This window comes from Mobula birostris, chromosome 6 (genome assembly GCF_030028105.1).
Source record: "Mobula birostris isolate sMobBir1 chromosome 6, sMobBir1.hap1, whole genome shotgun sequence".
NCBI lineage: Eukaryota > Metazoa > Chordata > Chondrichthyes > Myliobatiformes > Myliobatidae > Mobula > Mobula birostris.
Window position 1 is genome coordinate 172,795,045 of NC_092375.1, and position 22,882 is coordinate 172,817,926.

Here is a 22,882-nt window from a genome sequence, read left to right on the forward strand (position 1 = left end):
GGAAGAGGTGCAGTCGACGTTTTGGGCTGGGACCCTTCGTCAGGACTAGCTGAAGGAAGAGATAGTAAGAGATTTGAAAGTAGGAGGGGGAGGGGGAGATCCGAAATGATAGGAGAAGACAGGAGGGCAGGGGTGGATCTAAGAGCTGGAAAGTTGATTGGCAAAAGGATACCAGACTGGAGAAGGGAGAGGATCATGGGATGGGAAGCCTGGGGGGGGAGAGAGAAGGGGGCAGGGGAGCCCGGAGGGTGGAGAGCAAGCAAGGAGTTATAGTGAGAGGGTCAGAGGGAGAAAAGAGAAGGGGAAACATTTTAAATATATTAAATAAATAAGGAATGGGGTGTGAAGGGGATGGGCATTAACGGAAGTTAGAGAAGTCAATATTCATGCTATCAGGTTGGAGGCTACCCAGACGGAATATAAGATGAAGCCACACTCAGGTTGGAGGAACAACACCTTATATTCCGTCTGGGTAGCCTCCAACCTGATGGCATGAATATTGACTTCTCTAACTTCCACCAGCATTTTTTGGGTGTGGTGATTCTGATTCTGAGGATTGGTTTGCATTCCCTTGTCTTACTCTTCCCAAAGTCCACAATCAGCTCTTTGGTCTTGCTGACATTGAGTGCAAGGTTGTTGCAATGACACCACTAAACCAACTCTTGTATCTCGCTCTTGGATGCCCTTTTGTCCCCATCTGAAATTCTGCCAACAATGGTTATATCATCAGCAAGTTTATAGTTGGTATTTGAGCAATGCCTATCTACGCAGCCATTGGTGTATAGACAGTAGAGCAGTGAGCTGAGCACATATCCCTGAGGCGTGTCAGTGTTGATTGTCAGCAAGGTGGCAATATTACTTCCAATCCGCACAGATTATGGTCTTCCAGTTAGGAAGTCGAGCATCTAGTTGCAGAGGGAGGTACAGAGGCCTAAACTCTGTAGCTTTTCGATCAGGACTGTCAGAATGATGGTGTTAATTGCTGAACTATAGTCAATAAATAGCATCTTGACATGGGTATTTGCATTTTCCAGGTGATCCAAGGCTGCATGAAGAGTCATTGAGATCACATCCCGCTGCAGACCTATTGTGGCAATAGGCAAATTCAAGTGGGTCCAGCTCCCTAAGCGTTGCATTGCATGGATGGGAGGGCTACTGGATGATAGTCGGTGGGGTAGCTCATGGTGCCCTTCTTGGGCAATCGTATAATTGTTGCCCTTTTGAAGCAGGTGGGAAATTCCGACTGTAGCAGTGAGAGATTGAAAATGTCTTTGAATACCCCTGCCAGTTGGTTCACACAGGTTTTCAGAGGCTTACCAGGTACTTCATCGGGCCCTGCCGCCTTGCAAGGGTTCACCCTTTTGAAAGACAGTCTGATGCTGGCCTCCGAGACAGGTATCAGAGGGTCATCAGATGCTGCAGGGATCCTCGTAGCTGTGGTTTTATTCTCCCTTGCAAAGTGAGCATAAAAGACATTAAAACTTGTCTGGTAGTGAAGCATCACTGCTATTCATAATGTTGGGTTTTGCTTTGTAGGAAGTAATGGCCTACAAACCCTGCCAGAGTTGACGTGCATCCGATGTCACCTCTAACCTCTCCCAAATTGTTTCTTGGCTCTTGAAATAGCCCTTTGCAAGTCATACCTGGTTTTCTTATACAGACCTAGATTGTCACACCTTAAGTGCCCCAGATCTAGCCCTCAACAGATTATGAAATGCCTGGTTTATCCACGGCTTTTCACTTGGGAATGTACAGTAAGTTCTTGTAGGCACACACACATCCACACAGGTTTTAATGAAGGTGACAATTGTGCATACTCATCCAGGCTCAAAGATGACTCCCTGAACACAGTCCAGTCGACTGATTCAAAGCAGTCCTGTCAGCACTCCTGTGGCTCCATGTCCATAGCTTCTTGGTGTTCACTACGGATGCTGCAGTCTTCAATCTCTGCTGATACTTGGGGAGTATAAGTACAGTTAGGTAATCAGACTTACCAAAGTGTGGCCGTGGGACAGTATTCGTCCTAAGGAGAGGTTGGACAAATTCAGATTGTTTTCTCTGGAGTGTGAGAGACTGAAGGGTGACATGATGCAAGTATATATAGTAAAATCTGAGAGACAGATAGATAGTGTTTTTTCCTGGGATAGAAATGTCAAATACTCAAGAGCAAAGGTTTAAGGTAATGGGAGCTTAAAGGAGAATAGTAATGCAAGCTTTTTTATTACACAGAGATATTAGGTGCTTGGAAAGCACTGGCAGGGGTGGTGTAGAAGCAGTTATAATAACAACCGTTAATAGACATTGAGACAGACACATGTATAGACAAGAATAGAGATAGTGGCCAAGTACAGGCAGGTGAAATTAGTTTAGATTGCCATCATGATTGGTGCTTATATGTATAGCACAGGGCGGGTTCCTGTGCTGTGCTGTTCTAGATTTTTAAAATTAATCAAACTAGTCAGACAGGCTCAATTTACCTGATTACCTTGTCTCCCCAAGTGAAAGTGTTGTCTGGAATTCGTTCCCAATAATTTGTCCAATACAAAAGTTAAAGCAAAGTTTGTCCAACCTCTCCTTAGAGTAAATACTCTCCAATTCAGGCATCCTTGTGGTGAATCTCATCTGCACCTCTCTAAAACCTTCCTGTAATGAGGCAACCTGAACTGCACACAATGCATCATGATTTCCCAGCTTTTACTTTCAATGGCCTGACAGCTGAAGGCAAGCAAGATGCAAGCTGCTTTTCCCACCCTATCCAGATTTGTCCATGTTCTACCATTTCCTGCATTTTAACCAATTAGCGGTCCTTAAGTTCTATTGAACCAAACCTGTAGACAGTATTCCTTCAATCCTAGAGAGCCAAGTGATGTATTCCCATGTGAGATTGAGCAGTAACACGTGCGTTATGCACTTAGATATTGGAGGCTGCTTTTGCAGTATAATATTAGAAGTCCTTTAATCCTCTGCGAGTACAGTACACTGAAATAGTTTTACTTGCTAACTTGAGTTTTGCATCCCAGCACCATGCTAGAAAATCTGCAAGGAGTATTCATACTGAAATGGTCTTTAATGGCAGAAGGGCTACTCATATGGTCATTTTCATTGAGATAATTCAACTTTTACACTGTTAGAGCCAAAGAAACCTGTTCTTGTAATGAATTAGGAAATCAAAAACACATTTTTTCACATCTAAGATCATTTTAGTTATTACAGAACTAATATCTTCCACTTAGTACATCATCCAAAAAAAACTCAAATTTCAAATAAAACAGTTTACCTTGTTCTTCCATCGAGAGTTTAACACTAGAATTTTCTTCTGCTTTCTGTCTAGCAAGATCTTCCTGCTCTGGAGTCCATTGGATGTGATCCCTGAACAGAAAGGTTAATTATTAGGTTGGCCATAGATGTTGCATCCGACCTATCTCATTGATATACAAGCCAGTATGCAAACCAGGGCAATACGAAATGGAGAGCAAGTGTTGCCCATGTAGCAAGTTCCCTCCCTCCATGCAGCTAATGAATCTGAAGGAATGGCAGAGATTGATACAGTTTGGCACCCACAGCATCACAGGAGTTGCCAGTCAGCGTTCAACTCAAAGTAGGACTGCCTTAGGGACTCCAGCTCTAGACTTTTCCTTGGGGTTTACTCCTGAAGCCTTCCCCATGACTGGGTATAGCCACAAGGCAGCAAAGGTTTGAGATCAGAGTTTACCTTATTCTAGATAAGCTACCAACCACAGCCAATGAGCCCCATCTGCCCAAAGCAAATAGTTTTAAGGCCCTAGTAACCCACCTCTGCCCCTTCTCCTGACAGTAGAAGTAGATCCATCGGGCTTAGTTGCTAAGCCACACGTGAAGCCAAGAGTTGTACTTGGTTGTCAGAGGCTATTCGAGACAGATGTCTTTGGAAACATTTAATAGTTGTTGGGAACTTATCACCATCCCCGGCCATGACAACCTTAAGGAACCATTACTAACTATGGACGGATTACTAACAGGCTATTTAAATTCGCAGTGATTATTCTGCATTATTAGTGGGAATGGAGTAAAACTTTAAATATTTTTCCACAGCAACATACACAAAATGCTGGAGAAACTCAGCAAAACAAGCACATCTATGGAAATGAATAAACAGTCGACATTTTGGGCTGAGACCCTTCATAGTGACTGAAAAGGAAAGGGGAAGACATCAAAATAAAAAGGTGGGTGGAGGGGAAAGAGGATAGCTTGAAAGAGGATAGCTTGAAGATGATAAGTGAAGCCATGCGGGTCGGAAAAGTAAAGGGCTGGAGAGAAAGGGATCTGATAGGAGAGGGGAGTTTACCATAGAAGAAAGGGAAGGAGGAGGGGACCCAGAGGGAGGTGATAGGCAGGCGAGAAGAGGTAAGAGGCCAGAGTGGGGAATAGAAGAGGGGAGGGGAAACATTATCATCTTTCTTCTTTTGTCAAAGTTTTTTACACATTGAAGGAAGGATAAGTAATAAAAACATAGAAACAGGGAAAATTAAACAGCCGTGTGAAATTTTAGACCAGTCTACCCCCATAAGTATAACAAATTAAACTACACTTATGAGTGTTCTGATTTAAATGCTCTACTATCACACTTTATTACCATATGTGTCTCTACTGAACCTTTTAACTAAGAAAAAAGTGCAATATGAAATCCAAGGAATCATATCAGGAAAAGTCATCTATCTTTTTATGTGATGAGAAAAACTGAATAGTTATAAACAATTTTAAAATAATACTTTTATGAGACAATTTTATGTAAGCAACAACAATGTAGTCTGGTTTGAGACACTTCGTCTTACCACATATTGTGTTCAAACACTCTGCTGGGATCAGATAAAATTCGGGAACCAAGAGGAGCAGTTGGTCGTCGAGTAGTTTGAAATCTGCACTGCAAGTCAGGCTTCCTCAGGAATGTCATGGACACCATGTGAACCAATGCCGAGTGTGGCCTCCTCTTCATATTGATGAGATGTCTCCTCCAGAGAAAAATAATTACGTACTTAAATAAAAATATATTATAATACTTTGATTAATAGCTATAATGTTCAGGAGAAACATAAGCAAAATTAAGAATGGGAAAGCATTCTTTCATTTTGTCCACAGAATTAGATGATGCGCAGGTGAGGATTCTTCTCTTATATTTAGACAGCTTATGCATACAAGGAAATACTATAGGTAGAGGTAAGAACTGGTAAGTAACTTGTTTTATTCGTACAGAGTTTCAAATAATCCATTCTAGGATTATTCCTTGATCAATAACATAATGGCTGTTTCAAAGCTTTAGCAAGAGGCACTTTAGCGAGCTTAGCTCCAATCAAAATGTAATAGAGAAGGGAAGACCAACCTAGAACCGCAAGGCATGGTCTAGTACAGGGGCCGGCAACCTTTTTGCCTCTGTGGGCCAGATCGCGTATTAATGAGCGGACGGTGGGCCAGATAAATGCCATAAAAAAACTTGAAATATGGGAATTATCCATTTAAGTACATCTAATTATGTTTTGCCTCAAATTAATGAATAATACATGCTAGAAAATCATTTGTGCTTAACCAAAGATGCCAATTAGTAATCAAAGATCTCAGTTTAGTTTTTCTGTCCCACCATTGCTGGTGCCCCATCAGTTGTGATGCCAATTAGCTTCGACACATTAAGTTTCATTTCTGACATAATTTTCAGCAAAGCCTCAAAAATGTCTGCTCCAGTAACTGTGTCCTTCATAGGAATTAATTGAATAAACTCTTCATTAAATTTGAAAAGTCGAGGTCACTCCTCGCATAAACACTGCAAGTTGAGCAGTGTCTCTCAAGTCTGTACTCTCATCAGGTGCAATTGAAAAAAATGCAATTCGTTGCAGGCATCTCTTAAATAACTTTTAACATCTGCTGACATTTCTTCAGCTCGCCGTGTGATCGTTCTTGCTGACAGTCTGATAGATGCAAATAACGATTTCTTTTCAGGACAAACAATAACCACTACTGCCAGTAAACGTTCTTTGACAAACTCTCCATTTGTAAAAGGCTTCATCTTTTCTGCAATACGTTTTGAGACTTCGTAGCTGGCATGGGTACTTCCTTCATTTTCACTGCTTTTTCGGCACTCGGCGTCTACCTTCCTGCGTTTTGCATTCATTGCCGTTGGAATTTTTTTCTTTGATTTTATTTCGAAACGCGAGTTATTCAACAAGTATCGTAGCACATGTAAATAATATCTGGATATTAGCGTGGATTTCTTGTTAAAACACAGTGACGTCGTTCCTGTTCACAAATTTGAACGATCCCATCTGAAAACCTGTGTGTGCACGGAGAGTATCTAATGTATATTCATAAGGTAGTCTGCCTTCCCGTCATTCGTATATACCAGTGTTTGATTTGGAACAAAACAGAACCTGGGGCCAGTGTAACAAGACGCCATGCATGTCCATCAGTGTGGTCGTGTGAAACACTCAGAATGAGGAAAAATTGCTCGCGGGTCGGATAAGCATAGTATCTCAATATTTGCTCACGGGCCGGATCTGGCTGGAGGTTACCTACCCCTGGTCTAGTAAATAAATGGTAGTTGAGAATGGGGATGTGACAAGAGATAACAAACATTTGGCGTACTTTATGTTACCAATCCTAGAAACGTAAAATAAACAGGAACACACATGCGCAGATGGTTGAAAAATGTTAGTTGGGAAACATCAATTTGACCCTGAGCCTTAACTGATCATGGCATCATTTACGAGGAATATTCCGGACAGAAGACAGTCACAAGTTTATGAAGAGGGATATTGATCAACAGGTGCCTGTTTTCAAGACAGACAAAACCTTCTGAACATTTGCATCTATACAGTCATTCGTATCTCTAAGGTGGAAAAATAGAGCAATGAATCAACTACCTAATCAAAGGAAAAAAAAAACAATCAAAGCTAAAGCATTATCTTAGTCCATTCTTTACTAAAAGGATGGCCTGGTAAATCAGCAGAATGATGTTGGCTCACAGCTCCAGCATTTCTGACCTTCTATGGAAGTTGCATGTTCTCCTTGTAGTCACATTCAAGTTCAAATTTGCTTGTCATTCAACCATAAATGAATCCCCATGAATACTGCCAAATGAAATATGTTTGTCTGGGGTCCAGGGGCGAAACACAGTATCAACAGTCCTACATTGCAAGCCACATATAGACCAGGTCCATGAGTGTTATGACCTGTATGTTGCCTGGATGTTGCTAAGAACAAGCCAGCAGCAGTCCACAGACAAATGCGATCAAGCTTGTCCTCCACAGAAGACACTGAGGGCAGCACTGACAGGAGAGGCCAGCCTCCAACCTGCACGTACTTCATATGCCTGCTGTGCCCTCTGCTCTCTCCCACATCGCCTTCAGCATCTCTTCCCTGGGTGACCCCGTGGCTTGAGGCCTAATCCGTGTTACAATTAAGGCCACGGAACTCTCCTGCCGTCAGTCTTATCAATACACCAGTGAACCTGACTTGCAGCGCTCTACATTACCAATGTCCAACAGAGTCTTGCAATCATAAGACAATCACTTGCTCCATTTATTCAACCACACATCAACTCTGACGCAGGCAGCAAAACGGTCCACACCAAGTCCAGCTCCATCGCTACTGAGCAACTCACTGATGGGGTAAATCTGTAGTACGTGATATTCTTGATAACCAGCAGTGTGTTGCAATCGCAAACAACATGTAAAGGACAAACAATTCCACCTTTGGTTAGACTGAATGGCTGCTGCGACTATGCAGAAAGTGGGCAAGTGGGTTTCCCTATATGGTTCCTTCTTGGGTACTAGCCTACGAAGTACCCAGGACAAGGAGTGGTGTCTCAGAAAGGCAGCATCTATTATTGAGGACCTCCAGCACCCAGGGCATGCCCTGAGCCAATAGGCTGGTCCTGGACTTATTTCCTGGCATTTACATATTACTATTTAATTATTTATGGTTTTATATTGCTTTATTTATACTCTATTCTTGGTTGGTGCAACTGTAACGAAAACCAATTTCCCTCGGGATCAATAAAGTATGACTATGACTATGACTATTTTCTCACTGTTACCATCAGGTAGGAGGTACAGAAGCCTGAAGGCACACACTCAGCAATTCAGAAACAGCTTCTTCCCCTCTGCCACCCAATTGCTAAATGGACATTGAACCTGTGAACACTACCTCACTTTTTTTATATTATTTCTGTATTTTGCTCGATTTTAAGCTATTTAATATACATACACTGTAATTGATTTACTTATTTTTTTTATATTATGTATTGCATTGAACTGCTGCTGCTAAGTTAACAAATTTCACAACACATGCCAGTGATAATAAACCTGATTCTGATTCTAAAGTAGCACTTTCTCTGGATAGTTATGTTTCAAACTTAATCACAGATAGGCAAGTTATTTGGCAAGTCAATGTTGACAGACACAGAGATCGGAGAAGTCAAACCAGGGGTGTTGTTGTCCTGGGCATATATAGACTGGGTAGAAATGCCATGAAAATTAGGTTTTCTGAAGCTGCAACAGCACAGTAGCTTATAAGATGAGGACAAACATAAATTTAACATAAACTTATATCAACATGATTATACATAACCTACATGTGAGCACAAATAAATAAAACAAACACGATACTAGTGCAAGATTGAAAGAGAGAAAAAAAAATGATCCAAGGCAATGTTAAGGTTTTTCAGGTCGGTTCAAGAATCTGATGGCGGCTAGGAAGAAGCTGTTGCTGGACAGCATTGAGAAGAAGGCATGACCAATATTAGATTAAATTAGACTCAACTTTATTGTCATTGTGCTGAGTACAGATACAAAGCCAGTGAAATGCAGTTAGCATCTAACCAGAAATGCATAGTGTTATTTACAAAATAACTGCGAATAAAAAGTAAGTGCTACAGCACACAAATATAAAAGTACTGAGACAGTACAATATGGGTGCAATACTGCTTAGCACTGTGATGTGAGGTTCAGCAGGGTCACAGCCTCAGGGAAGAAGCTCTTCCTGTGCCTGTTAGTGTGGGAGCAGAGGCTCCTGTAGCGCCTACCGGATGGGAGAGTAGAAAGTCCATCGTTAGGGTGAGATGCATCCTTGATGACGCTTTTTGCCCTGCCCAGGCAGCGTTTATGGTAGATGTTCTCAATGGTGTGCAATTGGGTGCCAATAATCCGCTGGGCAGTTTTCCCCACACGCTGGAGTGCTTTGCGGTCTGATACGGGACAATTGCCATACCACAGAGATGCAGTGGTGAGTATGCTCTCAATGGTACAGTGGTAAAAGTCCGTCAGTATCCTGGGACAGAGGTGAGCTTTCTTGAAGCTCCGCAGGAAATAAAGGCGCCGTTGCGCCTTTTTGATCAGGATGGAGGAGTTCAGGGACCGGGTGAGATCCTCAGAAATGTGGACACCAAGGAATATGAAGCTTGATACACGCTCCACTGCAGCTCCGTTGATGTAGGTGGGGACGTGAGTGTGACTCTTGGCATGTTTGAAGTCCACAATGATCTCCTTGGTCTTCTGGGTGTTAAGGGCCAGGTTGTTATCGGCACACCACGTGGCCAGGTGCTGGACCTCGTCCCTGTAGGCCATCTCGTCATCCCCTCTGATCAGACCAACCACCGTGGTGTCGTCTGCGAACTTGATTATGGAGTTAGAACCCTGTACAGGAATGCAGTCATAGGTGAAAAGGGAGTACAGAAGAGGGCTCAGCACACAGCCTGGAGGCAGACTGGTGTTCAGGGTGAGAGTGGAGGAGGAGAGGTTTTCTAACTTAACTGATTGGGGTCTGTTAGTCAGAAAGTCCAAGGTCCAATTGCAGAGGGATGAGCTGATACCAAGCTGGCAAAGTTTGGCGATCAGCTTGGAGGGAATCACAGTACTGAATGGCAAACTAAAGTCAATGAACAACATTCTGACGTATTGGCACTGTCCAGCTGAGTCAGGGCAGATTGAAGTGCTGTGGAGATAGCGTCCTCTGTTGACCTGTTGGTGCGATAGGCAAACTGATGGGGGTCCAGGGTAGTGGGCAGACAGGATTTCAGATGTGATAGAACCAGTCTCTCAAAGCACTTTGCAATGATGGGGGTAGAGTGCAACTGGGCATAAGTCATTCAGGCCCGTGGCAGTGGAATGCTTCAGCACTGGCATGATGGTGGCGATCTTGAAGCTTGTGGGGACAACTGCCTGGGCCAGGAACAGATTTAAAATGTCTGTGAAGACCCTGGCCAACTGATGTTGGTGTGCCTAAAGAAGGTTGCCACCTTCTTGAGACACCACCTCTTTAGATGTCCTTAATGGTGGAAGAGCTATATTGGGGAACAAATGGACTAAGTCCTCCACTTTTTGTAGCCTTGTGTAACCAGTCATATTGTGTTCCACTGTAGAAATCGTCAGCGTCTTCAATGACATGCCCAATCTCCTTAAACATCTAACAAAGTCGAGGCCCAGGCATGTCTTCTTTATGGTTGCATCAATATGCTGGGCTCAGGATAGATAGGTCCTCCAAACTGTTGACTTGAGGCTGCTCATCCTTCCCTCCACTTACCTTTCATGTTTATCTGATTTCCTCTTCCTAATATCCACAGCAAGTTCCTTGGTTTCTTTGATATTGAGCACAAGGTCGTTACGATGATTAAATTCAATTAATTGACTAGCTTGCTCTGGCACACTGCCTCATCACCATCCGTGATTCTACCTACAATGGTATTATTGGTGAATTTGTGGATGGTATTGAAGCTGTGCTTTGCTACTCCTAAGTCCAGAGAGGGTAGCGCAGCGAAAAAGCTGGTGCGCCTGTGTTGATGGATCAGCGTGGAGATTATTTGTTCGTCAACAACAGATCTATGGGTACTGGCATGTGCAATCCCAGCCCCGTCTTCACACGTCAGCGTCAGGACCCCCAAAGCTCAGTTGATCATATTTTTAAAGGCCTGAATTATTGGTATATTGCAGTATACAGGTCAGTTAACAATTAAGACTAATCCCAGATGTCCTATCTGCGCTCCAGAATCGGAGTGCTGAACTGGCGGTGCACAACATGAGGTAATTAAACGCCATTGCCTCAGGACTGCAGCCCCCCTCCCTCCTAAACGTGGCCCTCAGAGCCCAATGTTGGCATCACGGACATATCACCCGTTCACTTACAGTGACTAAGTGGAACAGGCGGGAGCGCTGCTCCGGCAGTAAACTGGAGTCACCTGGAACCACAATGACGGCGGCGGCGCCGCGCGGAAATGAGAGCGGATGGGATTTTCTGTCCCCGCGGCGCTGCGAGAGAAAAAACTACAAGTCCCAGCAAACTCTGCGAGGCGCGGCCTGACGACGCCTCCACCGAGCGAATGAAGTGGCGGGAGTAGCCGGTTTTCTCCCGAGCAGCTCTTGCTCAGACAAAGTGGCTTTCGAAGCTGAGGGAGCAAGAGGGATTTATCATCTATCTCCTCCTTTTGATGGCGGTATGAATTATACGTCCATTCAAATGCCCGAAATAATTATTACAATGCATATTGTTTTTAAATTAAACTTAGCTCGTGTTTATGCTTGTTTTGATATATAATAACGATTGGGAATGCATCTTCTAGAAAAACGATGAAACAAAATTTAAATATTGTTGCAATTAAGTTTGATCAGAGCTTTGAATACGGAATTATAGAGATGTGTGTGTTATGGTTTACATGTCTGTTGTCTTTAAATGCATCAACGCGGTACACAAACTCAGGTCATATCTTACCCGGTCTCCCGATCACAGCGTCAGAACTCGAAAGAAAAGTTGATCATACTTACAAATGCAAACTATGGAATTGAATTTGGTAGCAGAAATGTCAGGGCGGAGTGCGGTCGGAGCAGTGGTTTCTGGGACGTGGAGCACAAAAACATTCATCTTTCGTTGCCGAAAGACTGAATCCCAGGAGCGCGTCCTGTCCAGGGTTATTCTTAATAATGACCAGGGTTATTCTGAACAGAGTGTACATTATTAGCCGTATCAGTAGGTTAGGTATTATAATAATGATCGAGCTTTCTTACCGGAGACTGATACACAATACAAACGATATCGTTCATGGTACGAAATCTCGATCAAAATTATAAAATCTTATTTACTGATATCCATGTCCCTCTGTAGATGTTGCCAGATCAATCTTGAGTTCCTCCAGCCTTTTCCTGCGTTAGTACGAAAGAACCTAATTTCTTTAAAATAGCTGCCGAAAATTGGAGGCCTTAAATGAGAGCCGAGGAAAAGTTTTTCTCCATTTCTGCGGCGATAAGTCTCACCTAAACTAAGTGGAAAAAGCCTGCTTGCATTTACCCTATCTATACCCCTTATACTTTTGTATACCTCTATCAAAACCCCCCTCATTTTCCAATGCTCCAGGGAGTAAAGCCCTAATCTGTTCAATTTTCCCTATAACCTCAGTTCCTCAAGTCCAAGCAAAGTCTTGTGAGTTTTCTCTGCACTTTTCCAATCATATTTAAGATTGAATACTGTTTGATGTCCTTTCCTCTGCACAGGTGTAAAGGAGAATGAAATGATTGTTACTCCGGATCTGATGCAGCACAAAAAATGAAAGATAAAGAGTACAATAATAATAAATATATATACATAAGATAGCTTATATACATTGATTAATTGTATGTCCATAAGGTGATGCTAGGCTGTACATAAGATAGTTAATAGGAAATACTAAAGTGTCAGTGGAGTTAGTGGGTGGAGGTGTTGATCAGCCTTACTACTTGGGAAAGTAACTGTTTTTGAGTCTGATGATCCCGGCGTGGATGATACATAGCCTCCTTCCTGATGGAAGTGGGACAAACAGTCGGTGAGCAGGATGGGAGGGAACCTTCATGATATTACTGGCATTTTTCCTGCACCTTTCTGTATATACATCCTTGATGGCAGATAGGCTGGTGCCAGTGATGCGTTGGGCAGATTTGACTACCTAGTTAGAGTCTTCCTGTCCATCGCAGAGCAGTTTCTGTATCAAACAGTGATGCAGCTTGGTAGGATGCCCTCTACTGCATATCTGTGAGTATAGATATGCAAAGTCCAGCTCTCTTTGGTCTCCTCAAAGTAGAGGCTTTGGTGAACTTCCTTGACTGTGTAGGATGTGTTCTGGGACCATGAGAGGTTGTGTGTGATATGCACTCCCAGGAGTTTGAAACTGTTTGCAGTTTCCTCTGTTGTGTCACCGATGTAAAGAGTGGTGTGAGTTCTCCTGAAGCTGATAACCGTCTCCCTTGTCTTGTTGACATTAAGGAAGAGGTTATTTGCCCGACACCATGCCTTGAGCTCTTCCACCTCCTCTCTGTAGGCCAGCTCATCATTGTTGGTGACGAGCCTCACCACTGTCGTGCTGTCAGTGAACTTGACAATGTGATTGCTTGGGTGTTTGGCTGTGTGGTCACGTCAGAATAGAGTGTACAGCAATGGGCTCAGCACACAGACCTGGGGGGCAGCACTCATGTTGAGGGTGATGAGGAGGGAGGAACAGTTGTGTATCCTGACTATCTGAGGTCAAATGGTTAGGAAGTCCAACACCCAATTGAACAGTGGTATACTTAGACCAAGGAGTAGGAGTTTGTTCACCAAGGTCTGTGGGATGATAGTGCCGAACTGAAATCTAAAGCAGCTTTTTGATATAAGTGTCCTTGTTTTCTAGGTGTGTCATGGCCAGGTGAATAACAGATGCTATATCATCCATCATAGAGCAGTACTGTCGGTAAGTATATTGGTGAGTGTCCAACGTGGTAGGAAAGGGGATTTTGATATATGCCATAATTATCAGCCCTTCAAAACAGTGCGGTGGGGCAGTAGTCATTTAGTTGTGTAGGTGTAGAGATCTTTGGTACGGGGATGATGGTGGCTGATTTGAAGCATGTGGTGACAGCAGCCTGGATGAATATAATGTTGAAGATATCAGTGAGCTGGTGTGCACAGTCCCTGAGTACATGGCCTGGGGTATTATCTGGCCCAGTAAACGTACAGGGGTTGACTCTGAGGAGTCTTTCTCACGTCGGCTGCAGAGAGTGGCTGCTCACGTGTGAGCTTTCATGGCTGGCATTGTGTTGCATGCCTTAAAGCGTGCATAAAAGTTGTTTAGAGCATCAGGGAGGGAGGTATCACTGGTACGGTGTTTGCTTTTTCTCCTTGCATAATCTGTAATGCCCATGATTCCCAGCCACATACGCTGGGGATTGTTATCAGACAGGTGCCCCTAAATTTTTTGTGTGTAGCTGGCCTTTGCCCTCTTGATGCCTAAGACGAGATTTCTTCTGGCTACTCTGAGAGCTGTTCTGTCACCAGACTTGAAGGCGGTAGGGTGCACACCTCTGTGTTCAGCCAGGGCTTCTGGTTGGGCTGTGAGATGACTGTCCTTGAGGTACCGATCTCGTCTACACACTTAATGATGTAGCCAATGATAGATGAGGCATATTCCTTGAGGTCTATGTCGTTGTTTGTGGCAGCCTCGAATATTTGCCAGTTAGTCTGTTCAAAACTCTTTTGGAGCACAGAAATTGCCTCATTGGGCCTTACAGTGATGGTCCTCTTGACTGGTTTCTCCATTTTCAGCACCAGTTGATATCCTTGCTGTAGGTAGTTGACCAAAACTGCACACATTACACAAAATTAGGCCTCACCTTGCATCTTATACAACTTCAACAGAACACCCCAGTATTTTGATTTATGAAGCCCAATGTGCCAAAAGCTCTCTTTCAGATTACCGATTTCGCCCTCCTCACCATTTGCGACGTTTACCAGGAGCATTGTATATGAAGGACACAAAGCATTGTTGAATATCCCTATCATCCATCCCATAATCTCTTTAACCCATTACCATCAGGAAGAAGGTACAGGAGCATCAAGACTAGGACTGCCAGACTGGGTAACAGCTTATTCCCTTGGGCTGTGAGACTAATGAATACCCTGCCACCACCAAGGTCTCATCACTAGGACTGCAAACTGTCTACTGTTTACCTGTGCTATGCACAACATGCATTTTGAATTATATTTTATCTTACTTGTAGTCATATTTTGTTTTACCTGTAGTGTGTGATATACGTTTTGTGGGTGCACTGTGGTCCAGAAGAATGTTGTTTTGTTTGGTTGTACACACGTACAATCAGATGACAATAAACATGAACTTGTATGACCCTATCTGCCTGTGACACCAGTTTCAAGGAATTATGGATCTGTATTCTAGATCCATCTGTTCTACTGCACTTCACAGTGTCCTACTGCTCACCATGTAAATCCTACTCCTTTTGTCCTCCCAAAGTAAGTATGACGTCTTACACTTGTCTGCTTTAAAACCCATCTGCCACTTTTCAGCTAACTTTTCCAGATGGTACAGATCCTGCTGCAAGCTTTGATAGCCGCCTTTGCTGTCCACTAGGACACCAATCTTGCTGTCAACTGCAAACTTACTGATCCAGTGTATCACATTACCATCCAGATCGTTGATGTAGATGACAGCAACAACAGACCCAGCATTGATCCCTGCGGCACTCCACTCATCACAAGCTGCCTGTCATAGAGGTGACCATCTACTACCACTGTCTGACTTCTCTCTCGAAGCTGATGTCTAGTCCAATTTGCTACCTCATCTTGAATGCCAAGTGACTGAAACTTCTTGACCAACCTTTGTCAAACTTTCTGGTGACTTCCTCGAAAAGCTCTTAAGATTGTTTAGAGTACTGTGCAAAAGTCTTAGGCACATATATTTAGGTAGGGTGCCCCAAGACATTTGCACAGAGCAGTATTTATCAATGTGGAGCGGAGAGCGAGTTTGTAAATCTGGTGGGAGTAAAGGATGTTAGGAATGGTGGAGGGTGGAGCTGCAGAAGGGGTGTTCGACGGGTGGAAGAGGAGGAGTGCCGGGGCGTGGGCTGGCGGGGATGCAGTCACACTCAGCCCTGAGACACCAGGGAAGGGAATTTGATTCCAGACAACTGGTTTCTTAATCATTACGGAATATCTCTCTGGTGCTTCCCAGTCCTTCCACTCACCCTTCCCTTTTTCCCAACCATGATTCCGCTCTCCCTACCCCCTTGCCAATCTCAGTCCATAACAGAGTTCCACATCAGAATCAGATTTATCATCACTCACATGTGCTGTGAAACTTGTTTTTTTTGTACGGCAGCAGTACAATTGACTATATAAAATTACTAGTCTTAGGCACCCCAGCTATATATATGTGCCTAAAACTTTTGCACAATATGTGCCATATACAAAGCCATATTGACTATCTCTAATCAATTCCTGTCTATCCAAATACTTATATATCCGGTCCCTTAGAACAGTGGTCACCAACCACCGGGCCGCAAAGCATGTGCTACTGGGCCGCGAGGAAGCGATATGATTTGGCGATATGAAACAATACGAGTCAGCTGCACCTTTCCCCATTCCCTGTCACGCACTATTGGACTTGAACACCCCCCCTCCCACCCCGGGTCGGCCGGTCCGCAAGAATATTGTCAATATTAAACCGGTCCGCGGTGCAAAAAAGGTTGGGGACCTCTGCCTTAGAATAGCTTCCAATAACCTATTCACTACTGATGTCAGGCTCAATGGCCTGTAATTTCCTGGTTTATTGTTGGAGCCTTTCTTAACCAACAGAACAACATCAGATATCCTCCAATCCTCCGGCACCTCACCCATGGCTAATGACATTTTAAATATCTCTGCTCAAGCCCTGCAATTTCCCACAAGGTTTGAGGAAGCACCTTGTCACACCATGAGGACGTATCCATCTTCATTTGCTTCAACAGCAAAATGCATTTTCCTGATGTAACGCCCAAACCTTTCCAAAATAGCCAGCATGCATAGTACTAAACATTACTTGCACAATGTAGACAGTTCGCTGCTATAAATGGGAACGTTGTAAGTGATAGAACCTGTATTATTGTGGGTTTCTTGTACCCAAAGGGCATTCACAATATAATGTACAATAGTAATAATGGAATTGTCTTGGAAACTGATTTAGGATCTGATTTAATATTACCTTTTTTCATCAATTACTTTAACATTTGCTTAATAGGAAATATGGATCTGTGAAGCTGAGAACTTAATTAAAATTTAGCATAATAATGACTTGCTGCCATAGTAACCTTGAAATATATTAACCTTATATTTTATAGCATTTCAGGATGTCACACATTAAAATCATTCACTGGTCAACTAACTTTCCATTTTCTTCCATTTTCAGATATGCCAATTTCAAAAATGTAATTTCAAGATCAAACAAACATGGAGAGTTTAATAAATACATCATCTATAAAAATGTATGGTACAAGAAAGTCAACCAACATTTCGTGTTTAAGGAAAGTAAATAACTGTTGTGTCTTGACTGCAAGATCTCTTGGTTTGTATGGGAACGAAGTTGGTGCCATTCACAGGAAAAACTTGGCCATCCTCTGTCAGTTAGTATGTCAGGTCAGTGTCAAATCTTAAGTAAATCATGTAATGTTAATAATGTAATTTTTAATCTTATGTGGGTCATGTTTATATATTTTCAGGTTAAAAAAAATGATTGAGTTATTTTATAGAGGTGCTTAAATTATGAGACCAGCATAGAATAGAAAGGAACTTAGCACATTTCCTATAAGTAAGTTTAGAATTAGAAACATGAATGCAAGATTACATGCATGCAATTTAGAAAAAGTTCAAACATTTTTGATAACCTAGAGGAGTTGGTTAGGCTGTGGAATGCATTACTGGAGCTGCTGATTAAAGCAGAGATACTGTTAACATTTAAGACATTATATTGGAAATAAGATGTAAGGGGGGGGGGGCGGTAAATGATATTGGAATAGATCAGACGTATCAAATTTATGTTTAACTAGACAACGAGGTGACCCGTTGGGGCACCCTTTGAGAGAAGGGTAGTGCAGTCTGATGTGACCCGAATGAACATAAATTTTCCTGAATGCTATTGGTATCGCTTTGCTTTGGAAACTGAAGTAGAAAACCGTAGTTTATTAAAGAAGAACGACGTGTAGCAATGCAAACATAGCTGCTCTTCCTTTAATGAAAGACACTTTTGGTGGCATCATTTCTGGTTTATCCGCCATTCTTGTGTCGCTCGTTGTCATTCTGGAGACGTGCAGCCCTTTCATCCCCTGTCTCTTCTCTCATCTTTATTTGTCCTGACTGTTTGATCCTGGAGTCGTGCAGCCATGGTCTCATCCGATTCTTGTTCTCTCCCTCTCCTTGCCGCTTCCTGACGACATTTGGCGTCATCTCTTGACCATAATGTCCGCCTTCCATTTCCACACGGCATAATTAGGCTGACCAGTTTTTCTTACCCTACTGCTGGATAGAAGATACGAAGCAGTAACACCAAAGGATGCTGATTATTCTTGAAACGTAAACACGAGGAAATCTGCAGATGCTGGAATTTCAAGCAGCACACATAAAAATTGCTGGTGAACGCAGCAGGCCAGGCAGCATCTATAGGAAGAGGTACAGTGGACGTTTTGGGCCGAGACACTTCATCAGGACGAATTGAAAGAAGAGATAGTAGGAGATTTGAAAGTGGGAGGGGGAGGGGGAGATCCGAAATAAATGATAAGAGACAGGAGGGGGAAGGATGGAGCCAAGAGCTGAACAGTTGATTGGCAAAAGGGATGTGAGAGGATCATGGGATGGGAGGCCTAGGGAGAAAGAAAGGGGGAGGGGGGAAGCCCAGAGGATGGGCAAGGAGTATAGTGAGAGAGACTGAGGGAGAAAAAGGAGAAAAAAAAATTAATAATAAATAAATAATGGATGGGGTACGAAGGGGAGGTGGGGCATTAACGGAAGTTAGAGAAGTCGATGTTCATGCCATCAGGTTGGAGGCAACCCAGACGGAATATAAGGTGTTCCTGCAACCTGAGTGTGGCTTCATCTTGACAGTAGAGGCGGCCATGGATAGACATGTCAGAATGGGAATGGGAGGTGGAATTAAAATGTGTGGCCACTGGGAAATCCTGCTTTCTCTGGCGGACAGAGCGTAGGTGTTCAGCGAAATGGTTTCCCAGCCTGTGTCAGGTCTCGCCAATATATAGTAGGCTGCATCGGGAGCACCGGCCGCAGTATATCACCCCAGCCGACTCACAGGTGAAGTGTTGCCTCACCTGGAAGGACTGTTTGGGGCCGTGAATGGTGGTGAGGGAGGAAGTGTAAGAGCATGTGTAGCACTTTTTCCACTTACAAAGATAAGTGCCGAGAGGGAGATCGGTGGGAAGGGATGCGGGGAACGAATGTACAAGGGAGTTGCATAGGGAGCGATCCCTGTAGAAAGCAGAGGTGGGGGGAGGGAAAGATGTGCTTAGTGGTGAGATCCCGTTGGAGGTGGCGGAAATTACGGAGAATTATATGTTGGACCAGGAGGCTGGTGGGGTGGTAGGTGAGGGCAAGGGGAACCCTATTCCTAGTGGGGTGGTGGGAGGATGGGGTGAGAGCAGATGCGCGTGAAATGGTAGAGGTGCATTTGAGAGCAGAGTTGATGGTGGAGGAAGGGAAGCCCCTTTCTTTAAAAAAGGAGGACATCTCCTTCATCCTGGAATGAAGAGCCTCATCCTGAGAGCAGATGCAGCGTAGACGGAGGAATTGCGAGAAGGGGATGGCATTTTTGCAAGAGACATTGAGAAGAGGAATAGTCCAGGTAGCTGTGAGAGTCCGTAGGCTTATAGTAGATATCAATAGATAAGCTGTCTCCAGAGATAGAGACAGAAAGATCAAGAAAGGGAAGGGAAGTGTCGGAAATGGACCGGGTAAATTTGAGGGCAGGGTGAAAGTTGGAGGAAAAGTTAATTAAGTCAATGAGTTCAGCATGCGTGCAGGAAGCAGCGCCAATGCAGTCGTCGATGTAGTGAAGGAAAAGTGGGGGACAGATACCAGTATAAGCTTGGAACATGGACTGTTCCACAAAGCCAACAAAAAGGCAGGCATAGCTGGGACCCATACAGGTGCCCGTGGCTACACCTTTAGTTTGGAGGAAGTGGGAGGAGCCAAAGGAGAAATTATTAAGAGTAAGGACTAATTCCGCTCGATGGAGCAGAGTGGTGGTAGAGGGGAACTGGTTAGGTCTGGAATCCAAAAAGAAGCGAGAGCTTTGAGACCTTCTTGGTGGGGGATGGAAGTATATAAGGACTGGACATCCATGGTGAAAATAAAGCAGTGGGGGCCAGGGAATTTAAAATCATTGAAAATATTCAGAGTGTGAGAAGTGTCACGAACATAGGTAGGAAGGGATTGAACAAGCGGGGATAAGACCGTGTCGAGGTATGCAGAAATGAGTTTGGTGGGGCAGGACAATAGACAATAGGTGCAAGAGTAGGCCATTCGGCCCTTTGAGCCAGCACCGCCATTCACTGTGATCATGGCTGATCATCCACTATCAGTATCCAGTTCCTGCCTTATACCCATAACCTTTGATTCCACTATCTTTAAGAGCTCTATCCATCTCTTTTTTTTTGAAAGCATCCAGAGACTTGGCCTCCTCAGCCTTCTGGGGCAGAGCATTCCATATATCCACCACTCCCTGGGTGAAAAAGTTTTTCCTCAACTCCGTTCCAAATGGCCTACCCCTAATTCTTAAACTGTGGCCTCTGGTTCTGGACTCACCCATCAGCGAGAACACGCTTCCTGCCTGCAGCCTGTCCAATCCCTTAATAATCTTATATGTTTCAACAAGATCCCCTCTCAGCCTTCTAAATTCCAGAGTGTACAAGCCCATTCGCTCCAATCTTTCGACATATGACAGTTCCGCCATCCCGGGAATTAACCTTGTAACCTACGCTGCACCCCCTCAATAGCAAGAATGTCCTTCCTCAAATTTGGAGACCAAAACTGCACACAGTACTCCAGGTGTGGTCTCACCAGGGCCCTGTACAGCTGTAGAAGGACCTCTTTGCTCTTATACTCAATTCCCCTTGTTATGAAGGCCAGCATGCCATTAGCTTTTTTCACTGCCTGCTGTACTTGCATGCTTGCTTTCAGTGACTGATGTACAAGAACACCTAGATCTTGTTGTGCTTCCCCTTTTCCTAACTTGACTCCATTTAGATAATAATCTTGCTTCCTGTTCTTACCACCAAAGTGGATAACCTCACATTTATCCACATTAAACTGCATCTGCCCACTCACCCAGCCTGCCCAAGTCACCCTCCATTCTCATAATATCCTCCTCACATTTCACATTGCCTCCCAGCTTTGTGTCATCAGCAAATTTGCTAATGTTACTTTTAATTCCCTCGTCTAAATCATTAATATATATTGTAAACAGCTGCGGTCCCAGCACTGAACCCTGCGGTACCCCACTGGTCACCGCCTGCCATTCCGAAAGGGACCCGTTAATCGCTACTCTTTGTTTTCTGTCAGCCAGCCAATTTTCAATCCATGTTAGTACTCTGCTCCCAATACCATGTGCCCTAATTTTGCCCACTAATCTCCTATGTAGGACTTAATCAAAGGTTTTCTGAAAGTCCAGGTACACTACATCCACTGGCTCTCCCTTGTCCATTTTCATAGTTACATCCTCAAAAAATTCCAGAAGATTAGTCAAGCACGATTTCCCCTTCGTAAATCCATGCTGACTCGGACCAATCCTGTTACTGCTATCCAGATGTGTTGTAATTTCATCTTTTATAATTGACTCCAGCACCTTTCTCACCGCTGACATCAGGCTAACCGGTCTATAATTCCCTGTTTTCTCTCTTCCTCCCTTCTTGAAGAGAGGGACAACATTAGCCACCCTCCAATCCACAGAAACTGATCCTGAATCTATAGAACATTGGAAAATGATTACCAATGCGTCCACGATTTCTAAAGCCACCTCCTTAAGTACCCTGGGATGCAGACCATCAGGTCCTGGGGACTTATCAGCCTTCAGATCCAACAGCCTATCCAACACCATTTCCTGCCTAATATAAATTTCCTTCAATTCATCCATTACCCTAGGTCTTTTGGCCACTATTACATCTGGGAGATTGTTTGTGTCTTCCCTGGTGAAGACAGATCCAAAGTACCTGTTCAACTCGTCTGCCATTTCCTTGTTCCCCATAATAATTTCACCCGCTTCTGTCTTCAAGGGCCCAATTTTGGTCTTAACTATTTTTTTCTTTTTCACATACCTAAAGAAGCTTTTACTATCCTCCTTTATATTCTTGGCTAGTTTACCTTCGTACCTCATTTTTATCCACATATTGCCTTTTTAGTTACCTCCTGTTGCTCTTTAAAAGTTTCCTAATCCTCCAGCTTCCTACTCGTCTTTGCTAGGTTATACTCCTTCTCTTTTATTTTTACACTGTCCATTACTTCCCTTGTCAGCCACGGCCTCCCCTTACTCCCCTTAGGATCTTCCTTCCTCTTTGGAACGAACTGATCCTGCACCTTCCGCATTATTCCCAGAAACACTTGCCATTGCTGTTCCACTGTCATCCCTGCTAGGGTATTGTTCCATTGAACTTTGGCCAGCTCCTCCCTCATAGCACCATAGTTCCCTTTGTTCAACTGTAATACTGACACTTCCGAGTTTCCGTTCTCCCTCTCAAGTTGTAGATTAAAACTTAGCATATTATGGTCACTACCTCCTAATGGCTCCTTTACCTCGAGATCCCTGATCAAATCCGGTTCATTGCACAACACTAAATCTAGAATTGCATTCTCTCTGGTAGGCTCCAGTACAAGCTGTTCTAAGAATCCATCTCGGAGGGACTCCACAAACTCCCTTTTTTGGGGTCCAGTACCAACCTGATTTCTCCAGTCTACCTGCATGTTAAAATCCCCCATAACAACTGTAGCATTACCTTTGCGACATGCCAGTTTTAACTCCTGATTCAACTTGCACCCTACATCCAGATTACTGTTTGGGGGCCTGTAGATAACTCCCATTAGGGTTTTTCTACCC

The 22,882-nt window shown here is 43.7% G+C and overlaps 2 protein-coding genes across 7 annotated transcripts in view; one reads left to right on the forward strand and one right to left on the reverse strand.

The window, feature by feature from the left end:
* mettl8 (methyltransferase 8, methylcytidine) overlaps positions 1 to 11,223 on the reverse strand; it is a 69,486-nt gene extending 58,263 nt beyond the window's left edge. For 2 of the 4 annotated variants that reach the window (XM_072261930.1, XM_072261934.1), the window contains exons 1-3: positions 11,145 to 11,223; positions 4,812 to 4,988; positions 3,278 to 3,369 (exon numbers count right to left, since the gene is read on the reverse strand). In XM_072261930.1, coding sequence (XP_072118031.1) covers positions 3,278 to 3,369; positions 4,812 to 4,972 — 253 coding nt within the window. In that variant the 5' untranslated portion in view covers positions 4,973 to 4,988; positions 11,145 to 11,223. Of the gene's footprint in view, positions 1 to 3,277; positions 3,370 to 4,811; positions 5,012 to 10,545; positions 10,588 to 11,144 lie in introns of those variants that run through there. The other 2 variants (XM_072261931.1, XM_072261932.1) reach the window with 2 other exon arrangements.
* A 60-nt stretch (positions 11,224 to 11,283) lies between these two features.
* Positions 11,284 to 22,882, forward strand: part of dcaf17 (ddb1 and cul4 associated factor 17) — a 66,345-nt gene continuing 54,746 nt past the window's right edge. The window contains exons 1-3 of one of the 3 annotated variants that reach the window (XM_072261929.1): positions 11,284 to 11,452; positions 13,652 to 13,711; positions 17,198 to 17,424. In XM_072261929.1, the coding sequence (XP_072118030.1) occupies positions 17,239 to 17,424 (186 nt within the window). In that variant the 5' untranslated portion in view covers positions 11,284 to 11,452; positions 13,652 to 13,711; positions 17,198 to 17,238. Of the gene's footprint in view, positions 11,453 to 13,651; positions 13,724 to 17,197; positions 17,425 to 22,882 lie in introns of all 3 variants that reach the window. The other 2 variants (XM_072261928.1, XM_072261927.1) reach the window with 2 other exon arrangements.